Below are 24,210 nucleotides of genomic sequence, written 5' to 3'. Positions count from 1 at the left end.
TACTGAAATATTACAAAATTACAAGTAAAACTACTGGCATTAAAAAAAAAATACTTAAGTGTAACTACAAAAACTATGTGGAGTGCTAGTTACTTTTTTAACCGTTGATGTTTGATGCATTATCAACAGCAGACATTCAGTCAAGGGTTTCAGTTTCTTCAAATCTTCAGTCTGGTTACGCTCGCCTTTCCAAACCTGTACCAGCTGCACTTTGTTTTGTTTGTTTGTTTGTTTGTTTTTGTCAGAATGTCATGGTTTTCATTGGCTCATTTGCAATCAGACAACCTAATGGCTACAAAGATGCACATGTAAGATTTGCATATTATTTCAAATTGCAGTTCGTACTCAATTGTGTATGTAATTTATGTAATTATGTTTAAAAGTAAATAAGTAGATTACACAGTGAAATATATACTTAAGTACAAGTAAAATTACAGACTTAAAAAACTAATAAATGCACAAGTACACCCACCTCAAAAAGACTTACTTACAGTAATTTGAGTAGTTGTAATTAGTTACTTCCACCCTTAAGCTGGCACATTGAAGCTGGAGTCTGATCCCTCTGTCTGTGCTGATGGGTAGTCGGACAGAGTGTCAGGTTTGTTTGGGCTTCTCGGATTTACGGCGTAACCGCTTTAGCTCGCACACAAAACAGGGTGAGAGCTGAGAGCAGCCAGAGGTGAGCTGTTCAACTGTATATTTGTAAAAGTGGAATCAACATTTTACTGCCTTTAGCCCCATTTGTACTGAATTTAGGTCTCTAAGGAAGATGGGGTGATTTTAACATGACCATATTTGAATAATCTTATCCAGAGTGCATATGTGAATGATAATCACAGAGTTTTTTTTGACAAATTTGACAAAAATAAAGGTTTTGCTGATCTGATTTTGGCCAGTTTGGGAACCAAAATGATGACGGAAAAGACTAAATCCATCAGGAGCACAAAATCCCATAAAAAGTCTTTCAATGGGCTGCTGTAAAGTCAGCTACAGTATTGTATTTGTCTCTGTTTTGCTTGTTCTGGCAATGTGGCACCATTTTAAGTATATCAAATTAGCTATTAGCAGTTCTTGTTTGCAATGTACCCATAGCAATATGACTGACTACAAAGCGGTAAAGAAAAACAATAGTCATATATTTTGACTAAGTTGATCAAGAAAATGCCTCCTAGTTAAAGACGGAAAGCTCTGATCTCTGATGTCTCCATCTCCAGCTGACGATGCTTCATGGCTGCAGCCCTGGTGTTCAGACTACATGACAGAGGTCCAGAGGTGGTGAGGGAGGTGCTTCTGGAGCGGGGATGGGAGGAATACGACGAAGAGGAGCGAGAGGAGGAGGACTGGAACCTCTACTGGCGGGGCTCTGCATTTCGCAACTCAGAATATCACAACCTGCTGCCATGGCAGCGCCTCAACCACCATCCGAAGACGGTCGGCATTACACGCAAGGTGATGGTCTGACATGTTGTGCTGTACGGTAGTCCACATTAGATATAAATGCATATACAACAAAACTTTGCTCTAGATCTACTTTAAGAGGCTAGAATTCATAGTGTATCAAATGACATGTGAAAACAATATATCAAACCAAAAAAGTTGGTTCTTCTGAGTCAAAATGATCAGACTCTAACAGAATGATCTCTTATTCTTTGGAAGGACTGCTTGGCACGTAACCTGAGGAGGATGAGAGCCACTTTCGGTTCAGCTCACTATGACTTCAGTCCCACCGCCTTCATCCTCCCCAACGATTACACCCGCTTCCTGGCTGAATACAACAAACTGCGTCTGACCAGGAGACCGTCTGTCTACTGGATCTGTAAGCCTGCGGATCTCTCCAGAGGCAGAGGGATCTTCATCTTCGAGGACATTAAGGACTTGGTCTACGACTGCTCTGTGATCGTACAGAGGTACATCAGTAACCCTCTGCTGATCTCCGGCTACAAGTTCGACCTGAGGATCTACGTGTGCGTGAAGAGCTTCCGTCCGCTGACCGTTTACATTCATCAGGAAGGCCTGGTGCGCTTCGCCACGGAGAAGTACAACCTGTCATCTCTGCAGAACCTGTTTGCTCATCTCACCAACACCAGCATCAATAAGTTCGGTCCCTTCTACAAAACTGAAAAAGAGAGAGTGGGCCAAGGATGCAAGTGGACCATGAGCAAGTTCAGGCATTTTCTCCACAGCCAAGACGTCAATGAGCGTCTCTTTTGGCAGAGGATCAACAACATCGTCACTCTGACCCTCCTCGCCATCGCTCCCTCCGTCCCCTCCTGTCCGAACTGCGTGGAGCTGTTTGGCTTCGATATCCTCATCGACGTCAAGTTCAAGCCTTGGCTGCTGGAGGTCAACTACAGCCCTGCGTTGACTCTGGACTGCCAAGCTGATATCACAGTGAAGAAAGAGCTGATCAGCGATCTGATTGATCTGATGAACTATACACTGATCGACAGCTTGAGAGAGAAGGCTTATCAGAGACAAGGGTACAAGCAGAACTGTTTCCATGCTAATCAATCCTCATATGTAATACCAGGGCTCTCAAAGAGTAAAGAAACCAAATTTCACAAGCGACGGACTGGTAGCCAAAATCAGACACTCCCTGTGCTAAAAACTCTTCGCCAGCCTGAAAAGATGAACCAAAGACAGTCCAGGCAACATGCTTTTGTACCCGACTACCAAAGACACCTGCCACCCGTTGACTTAAACAAGAATTACACAGCCAGGGGCACAATGATTAACACAGTGGCCACAAAAACCCGCACAGACAAGGCCCTAAACCTGATACATTCAAGGACAGACGTGTCAGCGGTAAACAGACAGACGTGTCCAGCTCTCGCACCGTGGCTGATGGACAGCAGGAGTCTTCACGTGTCTGAGGTTACAAACCGTGACGACACTGAAACAGAAGCTGTGATGGAGCCCTTTGGAGAGACAGACGTTTCCTCTTCGATACATGATATCCCACCGAGGGGGCAGCGACTCAGACGCTCTGCTGTGTCCTGGAAGCTCCCAGACATTTACAGGTAGATACAGTACTGCTGTGTTTTCTACAAGAATGTATACAAAGCACTGTCTTCATAGGAAATTTATAATCTGGGTGAAACTGATCACAGTTAGTGTGTCCTGAAGTGCATCCAACCCACCTCCAAGCATGTCGCAGTGACGTCTTGCTAATGTCCGTGCAGGTTGTGGTTTGAGGTTTACTTTCCCTCCTGCGTCGCTGTTTGTACACTCAGATATCTGCATTATATTACTGTTTCAGCTGGATAAAAGTAGTGACCATTTACTGCTGATGAAAACCCAACATTTTCTTCTTTTTCTTAATATTTTATTGGGCATTTTTATCCCTTTATTTAGACAGGATAGCTTAAGATATGATTGGAAAGGGGGGAAAGAGAGTGTTGGCCAGAGTTGAACCAACAGCTGCTCCTGAGGACTCACAGCTCTTACCAACTGAACTACCTGGCCACCAAAAGCCAAACATTTTCTGATGTTGCTGCTTCATATTAATAGCTTTTAAACACTAAAATAACAGGGTACTGAAATGTGAGTATATACTGTTTTACAGCTGTGTGCAGCATCAAACCAAGCCAGCACATGTTTATGGAAAAGGGGTTTTGGAATAACTAGAACATTTATATTTGTTCTTGAAACAACTGTATTATAACCTGGAGCTTGTCAGACAGACTGACGTGCAGGGTCCTTCGACTTTTAGCAGAAGTGACACAGACAGTAACAAATTCTAACCACAAGTCATCAAGAGTTTTAAGACAAATGGCCACTCTTTTGACATTTAAGATCTTTTAAATTGACAAATATCATATGTGTAATTCGAGGCACAATTCAAACAGGTTAAAAAAAGAATTTGTCTCTCGCAGTTGAACACTGCTCATATTTTTTTCTGCAGAAAAGGTCCCATGGTGGTCCACAGGAAGGGGCAAGACTTCACCTCTCTATATCGGCAAAAAGACAAAGAAAAGGTCCAGCCAAATACTGTAGCATAACAAATAAATGTTGTGATTTTTTCACAGTGGGAATCACAGACCGGTAAGGATTCCTCTGGACAGAACCACAGAGCTGAACGGACAACATAATCCTCCTCTCAGAGTTGGAGGCTTCATACGGACATTCCCATTTAATGCAGCCACTCTGAAGGCCTCAAAGCATCACCTGGACGTCAAGACGATCATACAGGAGCTCCACAAGCTGACGGCTCAGTTGGCCACAACAGACGAGAGGTTGGGGAGGGAAAATGAGGAGAACACATGCGGTGGAGAGGACTTTGATTCACTCTTGTGGGGGCCGAAGGATCCTCCGCCGCTCAGTCGATGCTTCAGACCCACTTAGAGTGGTGTCCTTTTATTTCTGGATTTGTTTCTAAGCTCTGACTTGTTTTCCTTCAGTTTCTGTTACATTCATTATATCAAAAAAAAAAAAAAAGATAAAATGTAAGGTGCATCACTTCTGTACGCCACAAGATTTCCGTTGAGAAATCTTCCGAACACTGTTTACAACAGAATACTGAAAAGGGGTCAAACGCCGCAAAAACAAAACAAAACTAATAACTCATAATTTCAAGGCACCTGTTTTACCTGGAAAAAACTCAAACCTCAAGCTGTAAATAAACTTAAGTTTTCCCAGACTATCTTTTGTAGAGATGATTTACTTTTCTTCTTTAGATAAACTTGAAATCCCCCCAAAATTTGTATCTCTGTATGAGTTTACTCAAATCCTGAAATACACCTTTGAGAGGTTTCTAAAACTCAAAGATTCATCTTTTATCTAAACAACAAAAGCAAATAATCTCAACAAAACATTATTGGTAAAACTTTTTCAAAACCTAAGAGTCTGAGGTGGATTCAAAACTCAAAAGTCTTCTGAAATAAGCTGCCTTGAAATTTTGAGTTTTCTCAACTTTTGCTTTTTTTTACAGTGTAATTATATTCACTCACTGTTGTGTGATAATGCTTTTTCATTATTTTTTATTAAAGTGAGTATTACTCTAATTAAGTTTGGATTCCTGTAATTTAAGACATTTAAAAGACATTTAATCGAAAGGACATATTCCAGTTTTAAAGATCAAATCTGCTCTGTGCTAAAATAATTTGTAAATAAATAGTCAGTAATAAATTATTAAAACAAAGTTGTATCTACAATGTGAAAGTAATTCTTATCTCTCATCTCTGATCACTGGTGTACTGATCTCTATTTGAGACACAATGTAAAGATATTTATTCCCATCACTAAAACACACACACGCAGAACACTGTCACACTTACACATATGAACACACACATTAATTTAAGCTGTCAGACGTAACTTTGTCCTTTTCCTTGATTCGTACTCTGCCTGATGCGTACTTGGTCTCCTGTCGTCCGTTGGAGTAGATGGTCTTGACCGTCCCATCGGGATCTTCCCTCCTCTTGTACTGGGAGGTGTGGATCTCTCTCTGACCGCTGGGGAAATCGACCATCTTCTCCCCCGACCTGGAAGAACCGATGATCCACAGAGCGCAGTGAACACAGGACTTCTTTAGGTTCAAGAAAATCACATTTTAAGACTTTATAAGACTTGTGCATGCACTTTTCAACAATGATTTACTTTTTTTTTTTACCTTGTACTCAAAAACTCTCTTGAATTTACTCTTAAATGTGTATTAATGATTAATTCACCAGTGTAAACATGTTTTCAGCAGTGTGTCCAGTTCACGTCAGACAGAGTGTAGTCTGTAGTTTTGCTGCCTGATAAGATTTAGTTAGCGTAGGGAAACCACAGGGGAGGTGGTCATACAAAAACACTTTTTTAAAACTCTGTACGCAAAACATTGAAGAAAGTAGTTATGTTATAAAAGCTAAAAGTTAAAAGTTGGTACATTAACTATTAAAATAGGGTAAAATATTAAAGTTATACCCTAAATGGGCAATGTGAGTCCAGAGATACAGAGTGTAAATTGAAAACTAAAGGTCATATTGTGGAAAAGAATCAGGAAATTGTGCCACTTTCGCCTGGACACATTAGAAAATAGCAACTAATTAATTTTTCAAAACATTTATATGCACTTGCCCACCGCTGCACCTTAAAATTCTTCTGGAGAGCCCAAAGTTTCCAAACATATCAAATGCTGGAGGATTAATTTTGGTTAAAACATCAATATAGCCCACAGGATACAGAGTATGATACTCTCAGACAGAGAGGGAATATGATCATTTTGTTAAGGGTTTAATATCAAACTTTAGTTGTGTCAGTGTCTGTCCCTCTTACTGGTCACCTCATGATGAACTCAAATGATTTATTTATTTATTTATGAGGATATCTGTTAGTGTCCACCTTAATGACAGCTACGTTTCCACTGGCTCTCTGACCCTGCGGACAACCTGACGACTAGGTGACCTCAGTCTTACGGTGAGAGGAGAACGATGGTGCCATCGGGGAAGATCGTCCTCTCGCCGCCGTCGGGATCCAAGTACTTGATGGTCTGGTCTGGAAATAAGATCTCCCTCTTCCCCCCGGGGTGTCGCTTCTCTGTTACAGAAGGAGACGTATGACAAACACACAGACTACACTATGAGCTGTGGACTATAAACTTTCTCTCTGTGGTTTTGCTCCGTAAAACCAAGGGGATAACTTTATATATATGTTCGTACACTGTTATTATAGCTGCTTTAAATATGAGGAGTATAAAATCTAAAATAAATGTAACATAAAGCTCAAATTATAACAATCCTTTGACAGCATCTGTTTACCAATCTGCTTGTTGGGGAAGTGAAGGACCTCCAGACCAGTTGGGTAGGTGGTATGTGTTATCTGTGAAGCAGCATAGTGATACACCTGTAACACACACACACATGATCTTAATGATCCAATCACTGTCCTGCAAAAACACAAGCCTCAACACTCACCTGCATATGAAGCCCTAATATTAAGTTTGTTAAACATACATCAGATGATCACAGAGCTCACCACTTTCCCATCATCCAAAACGAGTTTGACGTCTCCGTTGAAGAAGGTGACTGTTTTTGTCTTCTGGTCTGCAGGAACCACCTCCCTCGTCCTGTTACCGAGAGGCGCCAGGCCGCAGGCGGCACAGACAAGTTGCTCCATCTTAGGAGATAAAGAAATCCTCATCAGCACAAAATTATCAACAATATGTCATTTCAACAAGTCACTCCTGCATCTTTAATATGGAAATTAAGCTTAACATGGTTGTTTTGCGTTTATGTGCTGTATTGATACGTTGGAATAAGCTGTGAAGGTAAAATCAAGTTCGGGCAGTGACAGAACTGGCACAGGCAGCATATCGACTTGCACTGCATGAACATGTAATGAGGTCGGTCAGTGCTTTGACACCATCTTTTGTCCGTCCTCATGAATTATTGCCGGGGTGCTTAAAGAGCACTTAACAGCGTATTATATACTTGAATGAAGGTTTATCTGTATGATAAAAGCAAGCGTCAAGTATTGTGAAGTGGAAAAAATATGATGCAATTTGGTATACACAGAATTTATCACTATGAGTGCAGCTAATTTTATTAAATCTTCTGTTTTATGGTGTTTTAGGGACTCTTTCTACTGCAGGTCAGAGGGTTTCTAACAACAAAATAATGAATGCTTATCAAGAAATCGAGCAAGTGTCTGATATAAGTCAGTCTAAGCATGTTAGCAAAGTGAACTAACATCTTATATTTCTCTCGTGCTTTACTGAGTGCTCTCTGCAGTAATTCTCTCATCAGAGGAAGTGAACTTGGCGCCAGTGGAGGGCAGCAAAGCTTCATTTATTTCCACCAGCTACTGAAGAACAGCATTCAAACTGAGCCCATCTCTGCCTTTGCCTCTCTATTTCACTACGTAACCACAGTGCAGAGATTGTGCAATGATATTTTATCAATAGTGCAGAACAGCTGATTGAGAGCAGACTGACTGGTGCACATCCACATCCTCATGCAGCACAGCATCTAATAAAGCAGCAAATCTCTGTCTGTGTGTAACTCGCCTATCTTGAGAACCTTTCATCCAATCTACTTCAGACTTCCCAGGTGTATTTCTGGAGACTCACGATTGTGTGGTGTCGAATTTAGTGCAGTTAGTGCAGTGGGGGATGGGACTTACTGACATAATCAATAATAATAATAACAATAATAATAATTAGTTTATGTGTCACAGCAACTCTGGAGTTTCAGGTCCAGTATTTTTCTAATCAGGAATCGGACATATAGGGTTTATTATTATTATTACTAATATTATAACAGCAGTGACGTAGAAATTAGATGATGATAATTTGATGACTGACTAAAATATTAATTAATTGTTAGCCTTTAGTGATCAAGTAATAAAAAATCATCTCTAGAATAATCAATAAATTAGTCGCTAGATTAATCACAAAAAAAAGAGTTTTAATGTTAGTAAATTATTGATAATTTTAATAACCCTACACAGTCAGTGTGGAGTGTGAAGAGTTTGAACGAGTGGTTCTGAAGAAGTCAGCTCGTTCTGAGCGGCCGCTGCACTGACTGACATTACTGTTAGCTTGTTGACTGAACTGTGTTTTTCAAGTTTTAGGCCAACAAATATTGATTTGTTGGGTTTTCTTTGTCGCTGATAAAAAGTTTTAGACAACAATCTAATTCAAGAAGCACTTTGACAAACAGATTTGTTCTTCGGCAGCACATTGGAGTGAATTAAATACAGCATATAACTAAGACAAACTTAATGCAAAATCAAAATTCAATGACCATCATGACATGCCAGTTTATGTTAAAGTTTTCTAGATTTTATGATTTTTATTGTGGCACAGCAACATCTACATGTCAGTGGCTTACTGGGATAAATTCTTGCTCTGACAGCTGACTCTGGCTTTTTGTGTACGTCACTGCCACACTGTCACGCTCCCAACAGTGTAACATCACCTGCTAAACACTATAATATTCTCTCATCTAATATTTCCATGACTGTAACAGCCCTCTGACCTCCTTTCATATTAGTTGTGGACCGCTTCAAATAGCTTGAGTTCAGGTCTTCACAGTCCTGTGAGACTTTTTTATATCAAGGGGTTGGTACCCCTCCGTTGGCAGACAGCGCTCTAATAATACTGACTCTGCTGAACTTGTCATGTTTTTTTCTGCTGATTTCCAAAACAGGACTTAAACCTCCACAAGTCTTTCTTTTTTTTTTGGTAACATTTTTATGACTAAAGCTTGGCCACAGCCAGAGCAGAACAGGCGGCCTTATATGGTGATTTTTTGGGGCACAGATTATGCTAATGACCAAATCTGATGAACGTGCACTTCCTCATAAACAGGTGAGACTCATCAAGCATTATTGAGCAATTTACAACAGGCTTGTCCGGTTCAGAAAGCTTGATGAATGTGACTAGAAACAGGAGCAAACCCGACAGAAAAAAAAAAAAAAGTAAAAAGAAGTGAAGGATCAGAATATGAACATGTTCTTGCGTGAGGCTCCCGCACACAAGCTTTAACTCTGCAGCCTGTCCAGGAAATTGGTTTCTACGCTCTCAGCAGTTTTTGGAATCTGTTTTCAATTCAATGGAAATATGTCACATAGCTCCTCCATCCTCTCTCTGTAAGTACACTGGAACAGAGTGAGCAAAGAGTGAAGCACAGTCAGGCCTCCTGTTGTTCACCAGAGGTAAACTACAAAACATACAGAGTGGAGTTTAGCTCTATGTGTATAAAGTGCCCCAGGCAAACAGACAGAAGCTGTGAGGTAAAGACCTTAATCACTTCTACCCAAAATATCTGCTCAGTTTCATCTGCAAATTAAGAACTGTGGGAGCAGATCAATCACACTGATTAATCGGACTAATCTAGCTTTAGTGTTTGGGTCACTATCAGAATGTCATCGCTTCTTTAGATATACGATATCAACAGAAGCGTCAAAGGAATAGTTTTATTTGAAGTGGGGTTGTATGAGACACGTATCCATATCTACAACACAGCAGTTGCGATACACCCACAGTTTGAGGAAGGCAGCACGAGAACTAAGCAATGAAGTGCTGTAGATAGGATCAGCAGCACAACACCAGTTTAAGTGTATGCTATATTCACAAACCCCAATTGCAAAAAAGTTGGGACGGTGTGTAAAACGTAATTAAAAACAGAACGCAAATCCTTTTTCAACCTGTATTCAACTGAATACAGTACAAAGACAAGATATTTAATGTTCAAACTTATTTAGTGGTTGGTTTTTTTTGTAACTATACACTGAACTTGATGCCTGCGACACATTTCAAAAAAGTTTGAGTTCTTTACCGCTGTTTTACATCACGTTTTCTTTTAACAACAGTCAGAAAATTCTTTCTCATTCTTGCTTTGGGCGCTCAACAGTTCCGGGGTCTCTGCAGTCGTGTTTTATGCCACACATTTTCAATGGGAGACGGGTCTTGGCTGCAGGCAGGTCAGTCTAGTACCTGAACTCTTTCACTACAAAGCCACACTGCATTACCACGGCAGAATGTGTCTTGCAGGGACGTCTCTGAAAAAGACGTTGTCTGGATGGCAGCATACGTTGGTTGAAAACCTGTCTGTACCTTTCAGCATTAACGGGGCCTTCACAGATGTGACGGTTAATGCTGGCAACAATCTGGATGGATTTCCTCTTTAGTCCAGAAGACACAGTGTCTGTGATTTCTAAAAACGTTTGAATTGGGGTTTGTTGAATATTTTCACTGTTTTACCTTGCCGTCTCACAGCCTTTTCTGATGGGAAACCACTGTTATATATCTCGCTCTCCAACCAACCAGACTCCATTAGCAAAGACGGTGATTTTACTTTGCAGAACACAGGAGCTGCTGGTCTACTGCTGCCTCGATCCGTTAGTTAGATTGTGTTATTGTGTAACATCCGTGTTTTAACAGGTTAGTTTGGATTCACCAAAGTTACACAATTACACAAACAAACAATCAAATGAAGGCAGGATTAGACCAGCAACATCTGTGTTTTGCAAGGTAAAATCACTGATTTCGCCTATGGAGTCTGGTTGAGCAAAAGAACACAATCTTTGGTTTATATAATAGTGGCTCCCTGTCAGAAAAGGCTGTCTGATGCAAAGAAAACCAGTGAAAACCTTCTAAATACACACACACACACACTTAAACTTAAGATGTTTTTAGGTGGCTAAAACATGTTTTACTGCAGACCCTATCCACAGCAGTACATTACTTAGCTTAATGCACCAGTACTCGTGCTGCTTCTACAAATTGAGGGCGTGTAGACTGTCATCTACTGCAGGATAACAATGGACAAGTACCTCATGTAAAACCACTTCAAATAATCCAAACTATCCCTTTAAGGATACTGTGAAGTCTTCTTTTATTAAACTACACTGAAACTCATTATACTGAAGTGAACTGAGATTTCATGTTGATAGGATTTATCTGATTAGTGACCTGAACAGAAGAGGACCATACGGTGTATCTTACCTCTGTCTGTCCCTCTTGGTGGACAGTGTGTGTTTCTGCAGTGCATCTGTCGCCCACTGGACGGCACTGTGGCGTAACCGTGACTTTCTCCCTCAGCTCAGCGTTTTGTCTGACCAGCTCACGCAGCTGCCATCGAACTCTAGACAAGTCACTCTCTCTCTGTTTGAAGTGCTGCTGAAGAGCCCCCACCTGCTGCCTGAGGGCCTGCACACACACACACACACACACACACACACATACACACACACACACACACACACACAGGGTCAAAACACAGAAGCACGTAGCTGCTCTCTATCTGACGTAAATGCTGACTTTAACATGTGGGAGTAGTAAATGTTTGCACAGATTTACGCCATAGTGTGTTTCACTGCGTTGCACCTGATGACATGAATATCGATCAGAACACGGGAAATACCTTCGAGCTAATTTGTCAAAATGAAACTGAGGGCGTCTTACCTGGAACTGTCCAGGTACTGATTAACTGGAGTCTAATGAACTATGAAATTTAACCGTTTTCATTTATTAGAATATCACAGTGAACTTTGTGTGCAGATTGACTTGTTGACTCTTTAACGCACATAAATTGAAGATTAAATTAATCCTTCAAAGTGCCAGTAACCCGGATTTAGCACGGACTGTTTGGAATATCTAAATCAGGGTCGCCAAACTTTTTGAAGAACTGACTTTTCAAACTGAGAGATCAGGTTTGTTTGTAATGTTCGTCAGTGTGACTGAAGAGTTGTTGGTTCAGCTTAATATCTTGATCTTATTGAACATGTTTTCTCAAATAAAACTTATGTGACTAGAAAAGTTTATTTGCAGCCCAGACACTAACTTTTTTAAAGTTAAGATACACAGTCCTATTTTTACAGAACAGACAAACATTTGAATTGTGAAATGCCCTTTATCCCCACTGTATTTCTCCTAAATGAACCTTCTTTGCTAAATATATCATGATATCAAATATGTATCTAACAACCTGGCCTAACAGCAGCAAATAACATAATTAAATAAATGAAAATAAATTCTGGCGTGGCATTGGAGCCCTGCATAAAATCTCTCATCTGCATGGACGTACGGTTTTAAAGAGGAAATTATCTTGAAATACGTGACTTATCATAAAATGAACTTTATACGTCATAAGAAATTAAGTTGAAATTCTTGCTAACCTGACAACAGTACTACAGCCAGCATGGTGATATTTCTATTCTGCCCAATAACTGTTTGCCTGTTTCACAATAATTAGAGTTCAAATCTGTTGCCAAATGTTTCCAGATGATGCGTCATAAATCTTTTAGGAGAAGCAGATGTCCATAACGGTTAAATTGAGCAATATTCAACATCCCTGCATCCTGCCTGAGCTCCCATAACCCCGCAGGAGGAGCAGGTGGAGGGCGAAAAACCTCACTCCAACCATAGATTGTATATTAAATAGGGATTCAGTTTACTTAATATACAGTCTGTGGCTCCAACTCCTTACTTGGTCTGCTGGTGTCATTTTTGGATGGGCAGTTGTTTCATATTGATTTTACATATCATTTGATTAAATTTAAAAGATTTAACTGTATCATGAACCGCTTTTCAATGTAACATTTATTTAGATATTTCTTCATATTTATTATTTTTATTTTTTTATTCATTATTTTATTTGTGAGCTGGAAGTTGCCATTAGTTTTGTTTTTGTTGTGTTTTGTTTAGTTAACGTTATGCTCACTATCACTGTACGTTATGTTATTATTTATCAATTCATAATACAAATTTCATGAAATGTTTGAGCACATTTGAGTATGTTACAGTGCAACACTGGTCTTTCTTTGCCACTGATTTTGGGGTCAAAATGCAACATGATGGAACGATATATCATTCACATGGCAAATAATTGATTTTTCAATTTTTTCAGCTGAACCTTGATAGAGAGAAATGTATAAATAACACTGTTCATATCAATGCAATCAAGGCGCTTCTCTTAATTGACCTCATATGACCATATTCTGAATGCTGTGCTGAAATTAGGCCTAATCTCATTATTGTCTAATGACAAAAATGAATCAGGATGAGGAGAATACAGTGAAACCGCTGTTTTAGAAAAGAGATATCCTCAAAATGTTGGACGACAGTTTAACTTGTTGCAGTGCTACAAACAAACTTAAGGAACCTAATAAATAATTAATAAATTTTATATTCCATTTCTCCCATATTCTGCCTGTAGATCTCCACACTGGACCTTTAATGTTATAAGTAAAGTTTTAACTTTGTTCACCTGTTTGATCATTTTGGAGGAAGCAGTTTGTGGTACTGTTGAATTGTTTTGCATTATACAGACAGGCGTTTTTTATTATTCGGCCTACCCTCATTGATGTAAAAGAGGTTGACATAAAAACAGACACACCTGTCGGTAAAATACAAGATCAGATCAACACCAGCACAAACTGCAGCCTCCAAAATGATCAAACGGTTGAATAAACACCTCTCTGAAACAGTTTCAACAAAAACTGAACTTTAACTTGACCTTCATGAAGGACAGATACACCGGAGGACTGCTGTATTAGACTGCATTAGTCTTAGCTAGGTGTGCCTAATAAACTGGTAACAGAGAGCGGATGGTTATGTTGTTGGTCCGTTTTTCAGGGAACAAGAAATGTGGAATCATTCAGAGGAATAAAAGCCAACTCTTTGTCTTTTCCCAGGACCCCATGATTTTAATGACGATCTGCTGCCAGCATTCCTTTAAGAACTGATTTTAAACTTCTTCCACTTGTTTATGAAGCTTTAAATGACCTTCCTACATCAGAAATCCTACGACTAGTCTCAGACTAAAATGCCTGTTTAAGATTAAGTCTTAAGTCAAAGTGGCTTGCACTGATTTATCTTAAAATAGTTGTTGATGAACCTGTTCTGAACTGCAAAAGGGAGATTACAGCTAAACTGGGATTAAATTGAAGATTAAATTGATCCTTCAAAGTGCCAGAATTAACTTCTGATGCTGATTGTGAGGCAGCATGGACTGTTTAGAATATTTTAATCAGGATCCCCAAACTTTTTCCCTCAGAGGGCCAAAGCTGAAACTCGATGTATTGTATCATATAGTATAGTTAAGATGCAAAATGGAACTATGAGCCTAAGTTTCCTTAATTGACTGACTTCCTGTGCAAAGTGTCACTTCATCCATCTACCTAGATTATGAAAAATAATTAATGTAGCTTATTTATTTATAAAGCTTTTGCCTTTATTGGACAGGACTGGTAGATAATCAGGAAAGGTTGGAGAGACAAAGGAGACGACATGCAGCAAAGGGGCCCCACTATGAGCAACAATAATCTACATGAAGACCAGCATGCACTGCAGAGGCCAGACCAGTCTGGTTTTAACTTTAAATAACTGGATGGTTTGACACAATTTCCTTTAGTAGTATTTTTTAATACTCACTAAAGTTTTATGAACATTTTTTTTTGTCCTCTGCTGTTGTTCTGTCTCCAGAATCACACCAGTCCCTGTGTTTTGTATTCCGCTCCTTTTTTGTGACCCCTGGTTACTCACCTTCCTCCAGAACCCCATAGTCTTTAACTAACAAAGCCAAATGTAAGCCACATTCATGAAAGCTACTCACATGCCCTGGTTTAACTAATACAGATTAATTAAGACCTGCCTGTGAGACGAGCTCAAAATGTTAAAGCCAGATCATCAAGTTCTCCACCATTTTCAAGCCCCTGAACTGCAGAAATCACTGCCTCTGGATATTAGAGTGACAAGATCTGTCAGCGTTTTTATAAGTAAATTAAAGTTCTATATTTTTAATCTGGCTTTTAATTTGAAGACATGTTATAGCCTTACTTTTTAAGTTTTAATGTTTGCTTATACACTATTTATTCACTGGAATTTATCTGATTTTCTTCTGTGGGTTCTATTTATTTATTTATTTTTTTTTTTAGCATTTATTGGTTTATTGTTGTAATTTTTAGTCTAGCATTTTTTTGTTATTGTTATTCCATCTAGATTGGTGTGAGTTGCTGAGTTTTGGAGATAACAGCAGAACAGAACCCCTTAGAAAAACATTTGCAAAACTCTTAAAAGTGTCAAAAAGTGTTTCATCCATTGACATTGTTTTGGTGTCAGCTGCCATCTTCTGGAAATATCAGCCATAGATCATCAGCACAAGTGTTTCTTTCCAGAAATAATGACCTGGTCTCTCAGGATAATAAGCAGACCTCAGTGTGAGCAGTTCCATATAAGAACTGCTTTCTTTTCGCAGTAGAGGGTCATTGGAAAACAACTGATGCCTACAGCTTTGTTTCACTTGCTCTTTATAAAAGCACTGTTTGCACATCACTGTGTCGGCATGTTATGTTTCTGTAGCTGTTAAATAGGAGCTGCTTGTACCACGCCTCCTGACAACAAGGTTTCAAAGCGGCTGTGATAATCGTTTCCAGTATAACAAGCAGATGAATGATATGACACGAAAAAAAAAAAAAAAAACAGGCAGCAACTTGTCCAGCTCTGCTCCAAAGAAGAAAACACAAGGAAACTATGTGAAGCACACGTGAGTATGAATCATCAAAATGTCGTTCAAACACTGAAAAAAACACACACACATTAGTCAGATAAATACATGTAATTTTCCAATAGCACCCAACCTATTGTTGTAGAGGTATGGAAATCACATGCACTTAAATGTTTGCTTTTAAAGGCTGAAGTGTTACCTGAATGTATTGTTTGTGTTCCGGCATTAAAGAGCTTGTTATCTACTACCTGCAAAGGACAATGCAGCACTGGTGATACCAGTTTTGCAACATATACGCTGCAGGAGTGGGCGGTATTCATGGCTCAAAGGAAAACTGGAAGGAACTTTTGACTTAAAGTCAGGATAGTTGTAGTAAAGTATTGTCAAGGCTCTGAGGCAGATAAATATCAAACTGTAATTTGAACTCGACACGTTCACGAGGGACAATCGAATGAGTGTACACAGCCTGACGTGCCAGTTCGTGTTGTGAAACAGGACAATGATGTCATGAGAAACACTGAAGCAGTTGGTTAAGCAATACTGCAGCATGATGGCTGCCAAACCAACATTTCTGCGGCGTAAAGGATATGCGGGAGTTGTTTTATCTTTATATTATCCTCAACAAATCCCCTGAAAAGGCCCAAAGCAACAATTAATTTAACTTATTAAGTGTTGTTGCAGCCTGATGTAGCTCACAGAGGTGGTTCTATAATGGTTCTATTATTTAATTGAAGCTAGAATCACATCCTAACATTGATTTCCTCCTGATACCTCTGGTCCGATAAAAAAGGCAAATTTTCTCCCACCAAAAACTGACCTGGACTTCCTTGGATCCCAGTTTGTTCAGACTGTGTTGATTTCTCGTGGCCTGACTCTCTTCTCCGTCGTTCTCTCCTTCACAGCCCCTCTTCAGCTCATCTTTCCGATCCACACTTTCTCTGCATGTAAATAAAGTTGAGAAAATGATGAAAATAAATGATGATGGGATATAGTTTTGGTGATAAACCAAAAACCAAAATATTGGACAACTTTTTTGACAGAGTGCTGCAGAAATGAGTCCGCGGAACAAGGAAATGAGAATTTCCAAGTGGGGTTTTTGAACAGGTTTTGGTTAGGTGCCTGAGGTAAGGTCTGTGGTTAACACAAGCTTACCAGCCTGGTCACACTGGCTGTGGGCGCAGAACGCCCGTGTGGTGGACACTGTCGGTTTTTGTGTCGGCAGTCATATTAACAGGTTAGAGCGATGCAGGGCTGCAGCCGGAACGCGCCACTCTCTACCAAACTATCACCTGCATCTCGCTAATTAAACCACCTGTGCCTCCTATAAACGAAAATCACCTGTGTCTCATTAGTCACCTGCACCTCTCTACTCCAATCACCTGTGCAGACCTACATAAGGACGTCCAACCCTCTCCCATTCGTCTCAGTTCTCATGTCCCCTCACTACCCAAGACCCCATTCTCATTTCTTCTGCAGGCATCATTCAGCTCAGCTCTCCACGGTGAGTTTGCTCATCTTCCTTGCCAGGAACCTAAGGGGACAGAGCACCAGAGCTCATCGAGACATGTCCCCACCCTGAGTCTCGCCCCTCAGGTTCCTGGCCCCGCAGCTCGATGACAAACCGACCCCGTTCATCCCTCAACTTCTTCAATCCCTTTCCTCAACCCCTTCATCCCTAAAACCCCTCATCCCTCACTTCAACCCCCTCATCTGTCACCTGAACACCTTCATCTGTCTCCTTGACCCTTCATCCCCCAAACCCCTAATCCCTCTTCTCGATCCCTACATCTCTCTCTTCAATCCATCCAATGATCTACCTTTTACACTGAACATATGATGTGGTCCTTGGTGGTCTGTATCTGTAGAATATATCACAGATGTCAAAAAAAAAAGTCAGATGCAGGGCGGTATTTTCTCTATCTTTCTCTCTCCTTTCCTCTCTGAAAAAGGGTGAAAAAAAATCACACTGCTTTCTGAATACAGCCCCTTTCTTCTCTTCAAAACGCTTCTGCAAACTCAGTGCTTAAAGACAGGGCTGGCAATAACAGCCCAGCAGCAGAAATGCTGCCTGTCTGGTCACCACAGGTGAGCGACCCACAGCAGTTCAGCGAGGTGGCTGTCACACACAGGTACATGCTCAAATGTGAAATTTAAGATGTAAAGTTTTGTTCTACTTCGTAATAAAGGTCAGTAAAAACCTCACTGATGAATTCTGAAGCTTTTAAGTGTCTTAAAAAAGGCAGCGACATTAAAGATCATCACGCCAAACACCAGTCACTTAGTGGTGGTGATGTGAAGTTGTGATAATGATGGAGTTAGTTTATAGACAGTTTTTAACTTCTGGTGATTGTATTTATGATTGAAAAATCATAAAAGTGGTGTTCCTTTGTGAAATTGATCTTGCTGAAATAAGATGTGTAAGTATCATCAACTTTTATTTGCAACAAGAAAAACATTGATTCATCTTTGATAATTTGATCTGAGTCTGATGCACCGTGCTCAAAACTTACAATGAGTGATTTTTCAAAAACCTGGACTGGAAGTCCTCTTTCAGTCACTGAATCATATCTATACTGAACTGACTGGAAGTGATTCAGAACGGATGGAAATTTTTCTGAAATTTGCCAGACATATGTGCTACAGCAATTGAAACATGAAACATGAGCTCACAGATTTGTCTAGTTCCCAGGTCCGTCAGGATAAGATCGTAAAATGGTACATCGACCATCAGACTGATGATACCATCCGTATATATCCAAATATTTAAACTGAAAAAGCCACAAGGTCTTAGTCTCAGGGATTACAGTCTCAACTGAACTTCATCCTCCCCTGAATTAAGCAAACTGCAATATGCCAAAGGTAAAGTGGTGGCATTTCAGTGCTGAGATGTGTATGATTTCATTTGCATGCAGTCTGTGAGAGGAAATAGAAACCAATAAACCAAAAAGGAAACTGAACTGGCATTACACTTAACTGATTAAAAATTACACCAACCTATTTCCTGGGCGTAGTGCTGCACAGATGTGGCAGATTGCTAATCAGCCAAGTAACCCACAGTAAAAAAAAGTAGTACTAAAAACCCCTTTTTGCATGATATCACAATGCTAAAAGGTTACCTGTGAAATCCCCAGGATGTCTGTGCCATTTTTGTGCCATCCTGATCAACATGTTTCCTTTGTGGTTTCTGCAACATTTGCTGATCACCTAGACATGAAAAAAATACACAAAAGACCTTTAAGAAGCAGAATTATGAAAACTGCTTTTGTAGCAAATTTGTGGATAATCTCCCCTCAAAGACGTCCATGATATAAACATGAAAAGTGGTGTAATTAATTGTGTTAAAGGGGTAGTCTTGATTGTTTGAAGTGGTACTTTTTGATAGTCAGTATGTTAGCTACAGTAGATGGCGGTTAGCATGCCTCCAGTTCAGGAGATTTTATCTGGGTTCCCAAATAAATAAAAGACCATGAATGAAATTCTGCAATTCAGTACACCTTTTATGAAGCAACTGATGAGAGGAAGAACCGAGAGCATGTCAATTCTGCCTAAATGCACGTATTTTGTCTCATTTATGAACCCAAAGCTAAAATGTCCTGTTGTCTTCCTGATGTGAGGAAATAAAAATTACGAGATGGCCTGTTAACTCAAAATGCATAAGCCTACTGTATGTTTTCAATTATACACATCGAGATCACATACGGCGATGCAGAAATGGCAGTAAAAGTGTTGAGTAATGTTCATTTATGCATAAATTAACTCGTTCCAAGATGTAATGATGACGCGTATTGTGGCTTGGGTCATAATAGTTGTATTTTTAAAAAGTGGGTCCCTGAACAAAAGTTTGGGAAACACTGCTTTGAAACACCAGTCACACAATAACACAAACAAACTAACAGACCGAAGCAGCCACAGAGCAGCAACTCCTGTGTTCTGAGAGGTAAAATGACTGATTTTGCCAAAAGAATCTGGTTACTTTGGAGAGAGCGATATTTGGCTTATATAGCAGTGTTTCCTGTCAGAAAAGGCTGTCTGATGGCAAAGTAAAGAGGTGAAAATATTCTAAATATAGCATACACTTCAACCAATATTGACGTTTTTTTTAAGGTGGGCCTTTTTTAGCGGCTAAAATACATTTTGTGGCACCCTGTCCCCAGCAGTACATTACTTAACTTCATACACCTGCAGTCCTGCTGCTTTTCCAAACTAGAGTGTGTCAGCCAACATCTCCTGTAGATAATACAGTGAAGCAACATGTTTCCTTCAGGGAAGTTTGTAAAAGACCTTCAAAGGTATTTAAAGACGGTGGTGCTTCTAAAGAAATGGTATTTTACAATTCATTCCGAGCCCAAGGTGCATAAAAAGAAGTTTTCCTGAGCTCTGGGGGCTCCCTGCGGACGTTTAAAATTCTCCAACTTGTTGATCTGGTGCTATAGTTGCAGATATGATAAGATAGGATAAAAGGTTTAATATGAGCCTGTCAGAGGAAGATGTCAAGAACAAGGAGGAAGAAAAGACCAGCGTCAAAAAGCAAACCAAAGTAGATATGGACAATGTTGTGGCCTGTTAGTCACTAGCTAATCCACAAGAATTTCTCCAGATCTCATAACATAAAATTTCTTCAGAAAACTTAAGAAGACAAAGTTCCAGAGCCATGTTGGCGTCATCAGGCAGGAGATGCTGGCATTACACTCTCTCTGTAATAACAAAAATGTCATTTCATTTGTAGAAAATGAGTCCAAACTTGTCAGTTGCAACACTGTTATTTCTTTCGAACATTTTGTCATTTCTTAAAAGCATCTTACACACCACACTCTCCTCTCTCTACAACCTGCAGCATGTCAGTCTATCACCGTGAGAATGTAGCTGTTTGTGTCACAGAGGAAACACCTTATTTCCTGTTATCGTGCTGTTGTTGTTACCAATGCTGCGCTTCATAATGTTATATTTTCCCGATAATAGTCTGTTGTTCACAAATACTGATTTCAGACATATTAATAAATTTTACACACTGTTCTGGTGTAATAAACAGCAGGTTGCTAAGAAGTTTCAGATGGACAAACTAAAAAAATAACCTTCTAACAAAGAGATGGGCAATACACCAGGTACATGGTTACATGTACAAATTTTACTATCTGTCTGTCTATCTCTCTATCTATCCCTTGTGAGGATGGTTTTATTCTTGTGGATGCTTTTTTTGGGTTCGTATGACGTGCAGGCGCCTAGTTTTTATGTGTTTTTGAGAATAAACACCATTTCTCGCAGTCATTCTTTTGCCTCGTTTTCGGTGCAGCTGAACAAACAAAAACCACCAAAGAACACAGCATTGGCATACTGATTTGGACGTTAAGTGCATAGTAATGGAAAAAGTCTTGATGCATTCAGGTCAGCCCGACTATGTAAGGGATAATGTACATTATCATGCTTATTGCATGCTTACTTACCAAAAAACTGCAACACAAAATATTAATTTTACAATGATTTTTATGATTTAAAAATCACTTAATTGATCCACTAGAATGTATGATCAGAACCATGTTCATAACAACAGTCTGCTATACAGAAATAACAGACCTTAGAATTATTTAATTATCCAATCAGAATCGAGTATTTAGCAGGGCCATGTAATAAATAAGGTATAATGTACAGGAAGCAGGTCATTATTGTGAAATAATGATGATTCAGGACCCCTCCACCTCACATCAGGGTCCGGCAAAACCCTGACCGTATAGCAACGGTCTTCTATACAGAAATAACTGACCTTAGAATGCTGTAATTGACCAATCAGAATTGAGTATTTAACAATTAGTAATAAGAGCTGAATGCTAGAGGGAGCACTAAAAACTAATTAATTTTTATTAATTAAAATAAAAACAAATAGAAGCTTAGGAAAACCAGGCCTGTATATAGTTAATATCTTATGTTAATGTTAATTACGTAATAATTACCATCATGAGTTATATCGTCTCTGTTGGATCTGAAGGAAAAGGATTGTTTCTGAGCTCCTTGTCCAGATCCAAGTCTCTGGTCCTGTTTTAGTGCCAGGATGCCCGGGGACATCCATCGCTCCCCAGCCTCACTGCCGTAACTATCTTTTGATAGATTTAAATGGGAATCCCGGAGGCCGATGCTGGGAGGAGGGGATGGGAGCTTGGGAAACTGGTGACACTGCGCGGACGGGTTATCCTTATCCTCGCTGCTACCGCCACCAGAAGCACTAGTGGTGGAATGCATGGGAAATGCGCTGCGTTTCTGAGGTGTTGAGGCTTGACTTGTGTGGCTTGACGCACAGAGACAAAATGCTGTTTTTGTCGGAGCTTGTTTCTGACCTTCGACCCAGTTTGAACCCGTGCTGCTTCCTGGTCCTGACTCGCTGCACTGGCTGAGATGAAAATGTGTTTTCGTTTCATTGCGGCCTGTGGATAGAGTTTCCATGTTCAAGCTTGAGACTCTCCCCATGTGGTCGTTGAAGGTCTTTAAGCTAACAATAACTTCCTGATTTGGACAGGCCCGAGGGGATGCTCTGTTGTCCCTCACAGGGGGGGATATGTTGAAATGTTGCTCTAATTCATACGCAGCGCTGGGATGTTCTGGGGTCCAGATATGAGTGTTGTTCTGTTGTTGTTCCCATCGATCCTCTGAGCTCAGAGCCACTTTTCTAAGAGGTGCTGTGGACTCAAACTGACCTTTCACCTTGTCTTTGTCAACAATTTTTACAACAGTTTCACTCTGGTTTTCCTTTCCTTGGTGCCTCGCCCTTTTCCCTCTGACATACTTGCCAACAGAGGCTGTCGGATTAGCATATGATTGATTAATCATGCTTTCTGTCTCTTTTGAACGAGGGTTATCACTGTTCTCTTGTTCTTCCAAATGGGATCTCTCCCTAGACTTGTCTCTCTCCTGTAATTGGCTAACTTTCTCTGCTCTGTCTGTTGCATCAGCAATCTGTTTTACTTGGAAAGGTGCAGTTTCAGGTTTGGGTGGGAAAGGAGTGTTGAAGTACATTTGTTTTTGGCTGCCAACCAGAGAAATCTGTGTCTGGGTGTTTCTCTGGCTGCTCTGGGGTGTCTGTGGATTATATGAACCAGAGCAAAAGTCTTGTAAAGTTCCAAACTTTCGGCTACACTCAGGCTGAGAGGTCAGAGGCTGGAAGGTTTCCAGCTGCGGCGCCTCGTCTTTAAAGTCCATAGATGGGGCAGGGGAGCGCCTCTGGATGCCAGAGGTTAACTGCCTGCTGGGCAGTTGCTGGCGGAGGGAAACCTTCCTCTGGACCTCCTGCTGGTCGGTGACCTTCAAATTATTTCTGTCCATCCTGGAAATGCCCTCACCCTCTTGTAAGACGTGACGTCTCTCTGCCGTCATCCCACTAAGGCTCTGAAAAATAAACATCACAATTTCACGTCATCTTATCGGCAATCAGCAGCTCTGCAGCTCGCTCTCTGAATTGGTCAGTTGGTCAGCCACAGTTTCCGCCTGGGGAAGATGAAATTTGGCACTGAGGCCAAGTGTGTGTGTGTGTGTGTGTGTGTGTGAAGGCAATGGTGGCCTATTGCAAAAAGGAGCAAAAAATCCACATGGATTCACAAACTCAAACAAGAGTTTGAGCAAAGGTTGATCATAAGCCCAAGGACAGCTGATTAACTGTTCATACCAACTGACTCTTCCTAAGTCCCGCCTCTTTACCCTCTGTGCTCCAATAACGGTTGAGCAAGCTTGATACCCAACGGGACCTCGGACTCCTTTACTGTTCCCTGTACTTAGATATGCTATGTGCTGGGCTTGTATAACAAAAACAAATTTTGAAGGTGGTCTAAAGATGTTGCTGGAGGACCTAAGACACATCTTAGCTAATGTTAGCATAATGCTCGCTAACTAGCAAGCTAATCTACATCCATCATTAGCCTGCAACTGATAGCTGCTGTTAGCAAAAGTAGTAAGCATAGGAAACAGGAAAATGGAGTCGCACAACTGTTTTTGGAGCACCTAGCAAAAAGGGGTGGGACTTAGGAAGGGTGTGGCCAAACTTTATAGAAACATACACAGACAGACACACACATACACACATACGCAACTTTCTATCGAGGATGAGTGTTTGTGAGGTGTGTGTGTGTGAATGCATGATCATGTAGTTGCAGCTTTTGCAAATTCACCCTTGTATTAATTGCAGTCGAGCTACTTTTTTATCTGATTTGACAGGTTATAATTATTTTGAGCAGCTTGTGGTAATGTGTTTGTCTTGTTTGTTTGTTTTGGTATTTATTATGTACTCTATGGTCCTGTA

General features: G+C 40.3%; 2 protein-coding genes across 4 annotated transcripts in view; one reads left to right on the top strand and one right to left on the bottom strand.

Moving 5' to 3' along the window:
- Positions 1-896: 896 nt before the first annotated feature.
- On the top strand, positions 897-4,344 carry ttll2 (tubulin tyrosine ligase-like family, member 2). The gene is made up of 3 exons (XM_084737628.1): positions 897-1,449; positions 1,657-3,020; positions 4,029-4,344. The coding sequence occupies exons 1-3, from the start codon at positions 1,228-1,230 to the stop codon at positions 4,342-4,344; spliced, it is 1,902 nt and encodes a 633-aa protein (XP_084593754.1). The 5' UTR covers positions 897-1,227.
- A 907-nt stretch (positions 4,345-5,251) lies between these two features.
- LOC146314622 (uncharacterized) overlaps positions 5,252-24,210 on the bottom strand; it is a 55,211-nt gene continuing 36,252 nt past the window's right edge. Inside the window, exons 8-15 of one of the 3 annotated variants that reach the window (XM_084737162.1) lie at positions 21,878-23,303; positions 19,049-19,136; positions 16,750-16,870; positions 11,432-11,635; positions 6,958-7,098; positions 6,741-6,825; positions 6,399-6,519; positions 5,252-5,483 (exon numbers count right to left, since the gene is read on the bottom strand). In XM_084737162.1, the coding sequence (XP_084593288.1) occupies positions 5,294-5,483; positions 6,399-6,519; positions 6,741-6,825; positions 6,958-7,098; positions 11,432-11,635; positions 16,750-16,870; positions 19,049-19,136; positions 21,878-23,303 (2,376 nt within the window). In that variant the 3' untranslated portion in view covers positions 5,252-5,293. Of the gene's footprint in view, positions 5,484-6,394; positions 6,520-6,740; positions 6,826-6,957; positions 7,099-11,431; positions 11,636-16,749; positions 16,871-19,048; positions 19,137-21,877; positions 23,304-24,210 lie in introns of those variants that run through there. The other 2 variants (XM_084737163.1, XM_084737164.1) reach the window with 2 other exon arrangements.

This window comes from Lutjanus erythropterus, chromosome 15 (genome assembly GCF_056507025.1).
Source record: "Lutjanus erythropterus isolate fLutEry1 chromosome 15, fLutEry1.hap2, whole genome shotgun sequence".
Classification (NCBI taxonomy): domain Eukaryota; kingdom Metazoa; phylum Chordata; class Actinopteri; order Lutjaniformes; family Lutjanidae; genus Lutjanus; species Lutjanus erythropterus.
Note: the sequence above shows the minus strand (reverse complement) of the source record. Positions and strands in the feature narration are given on the sequence as shown.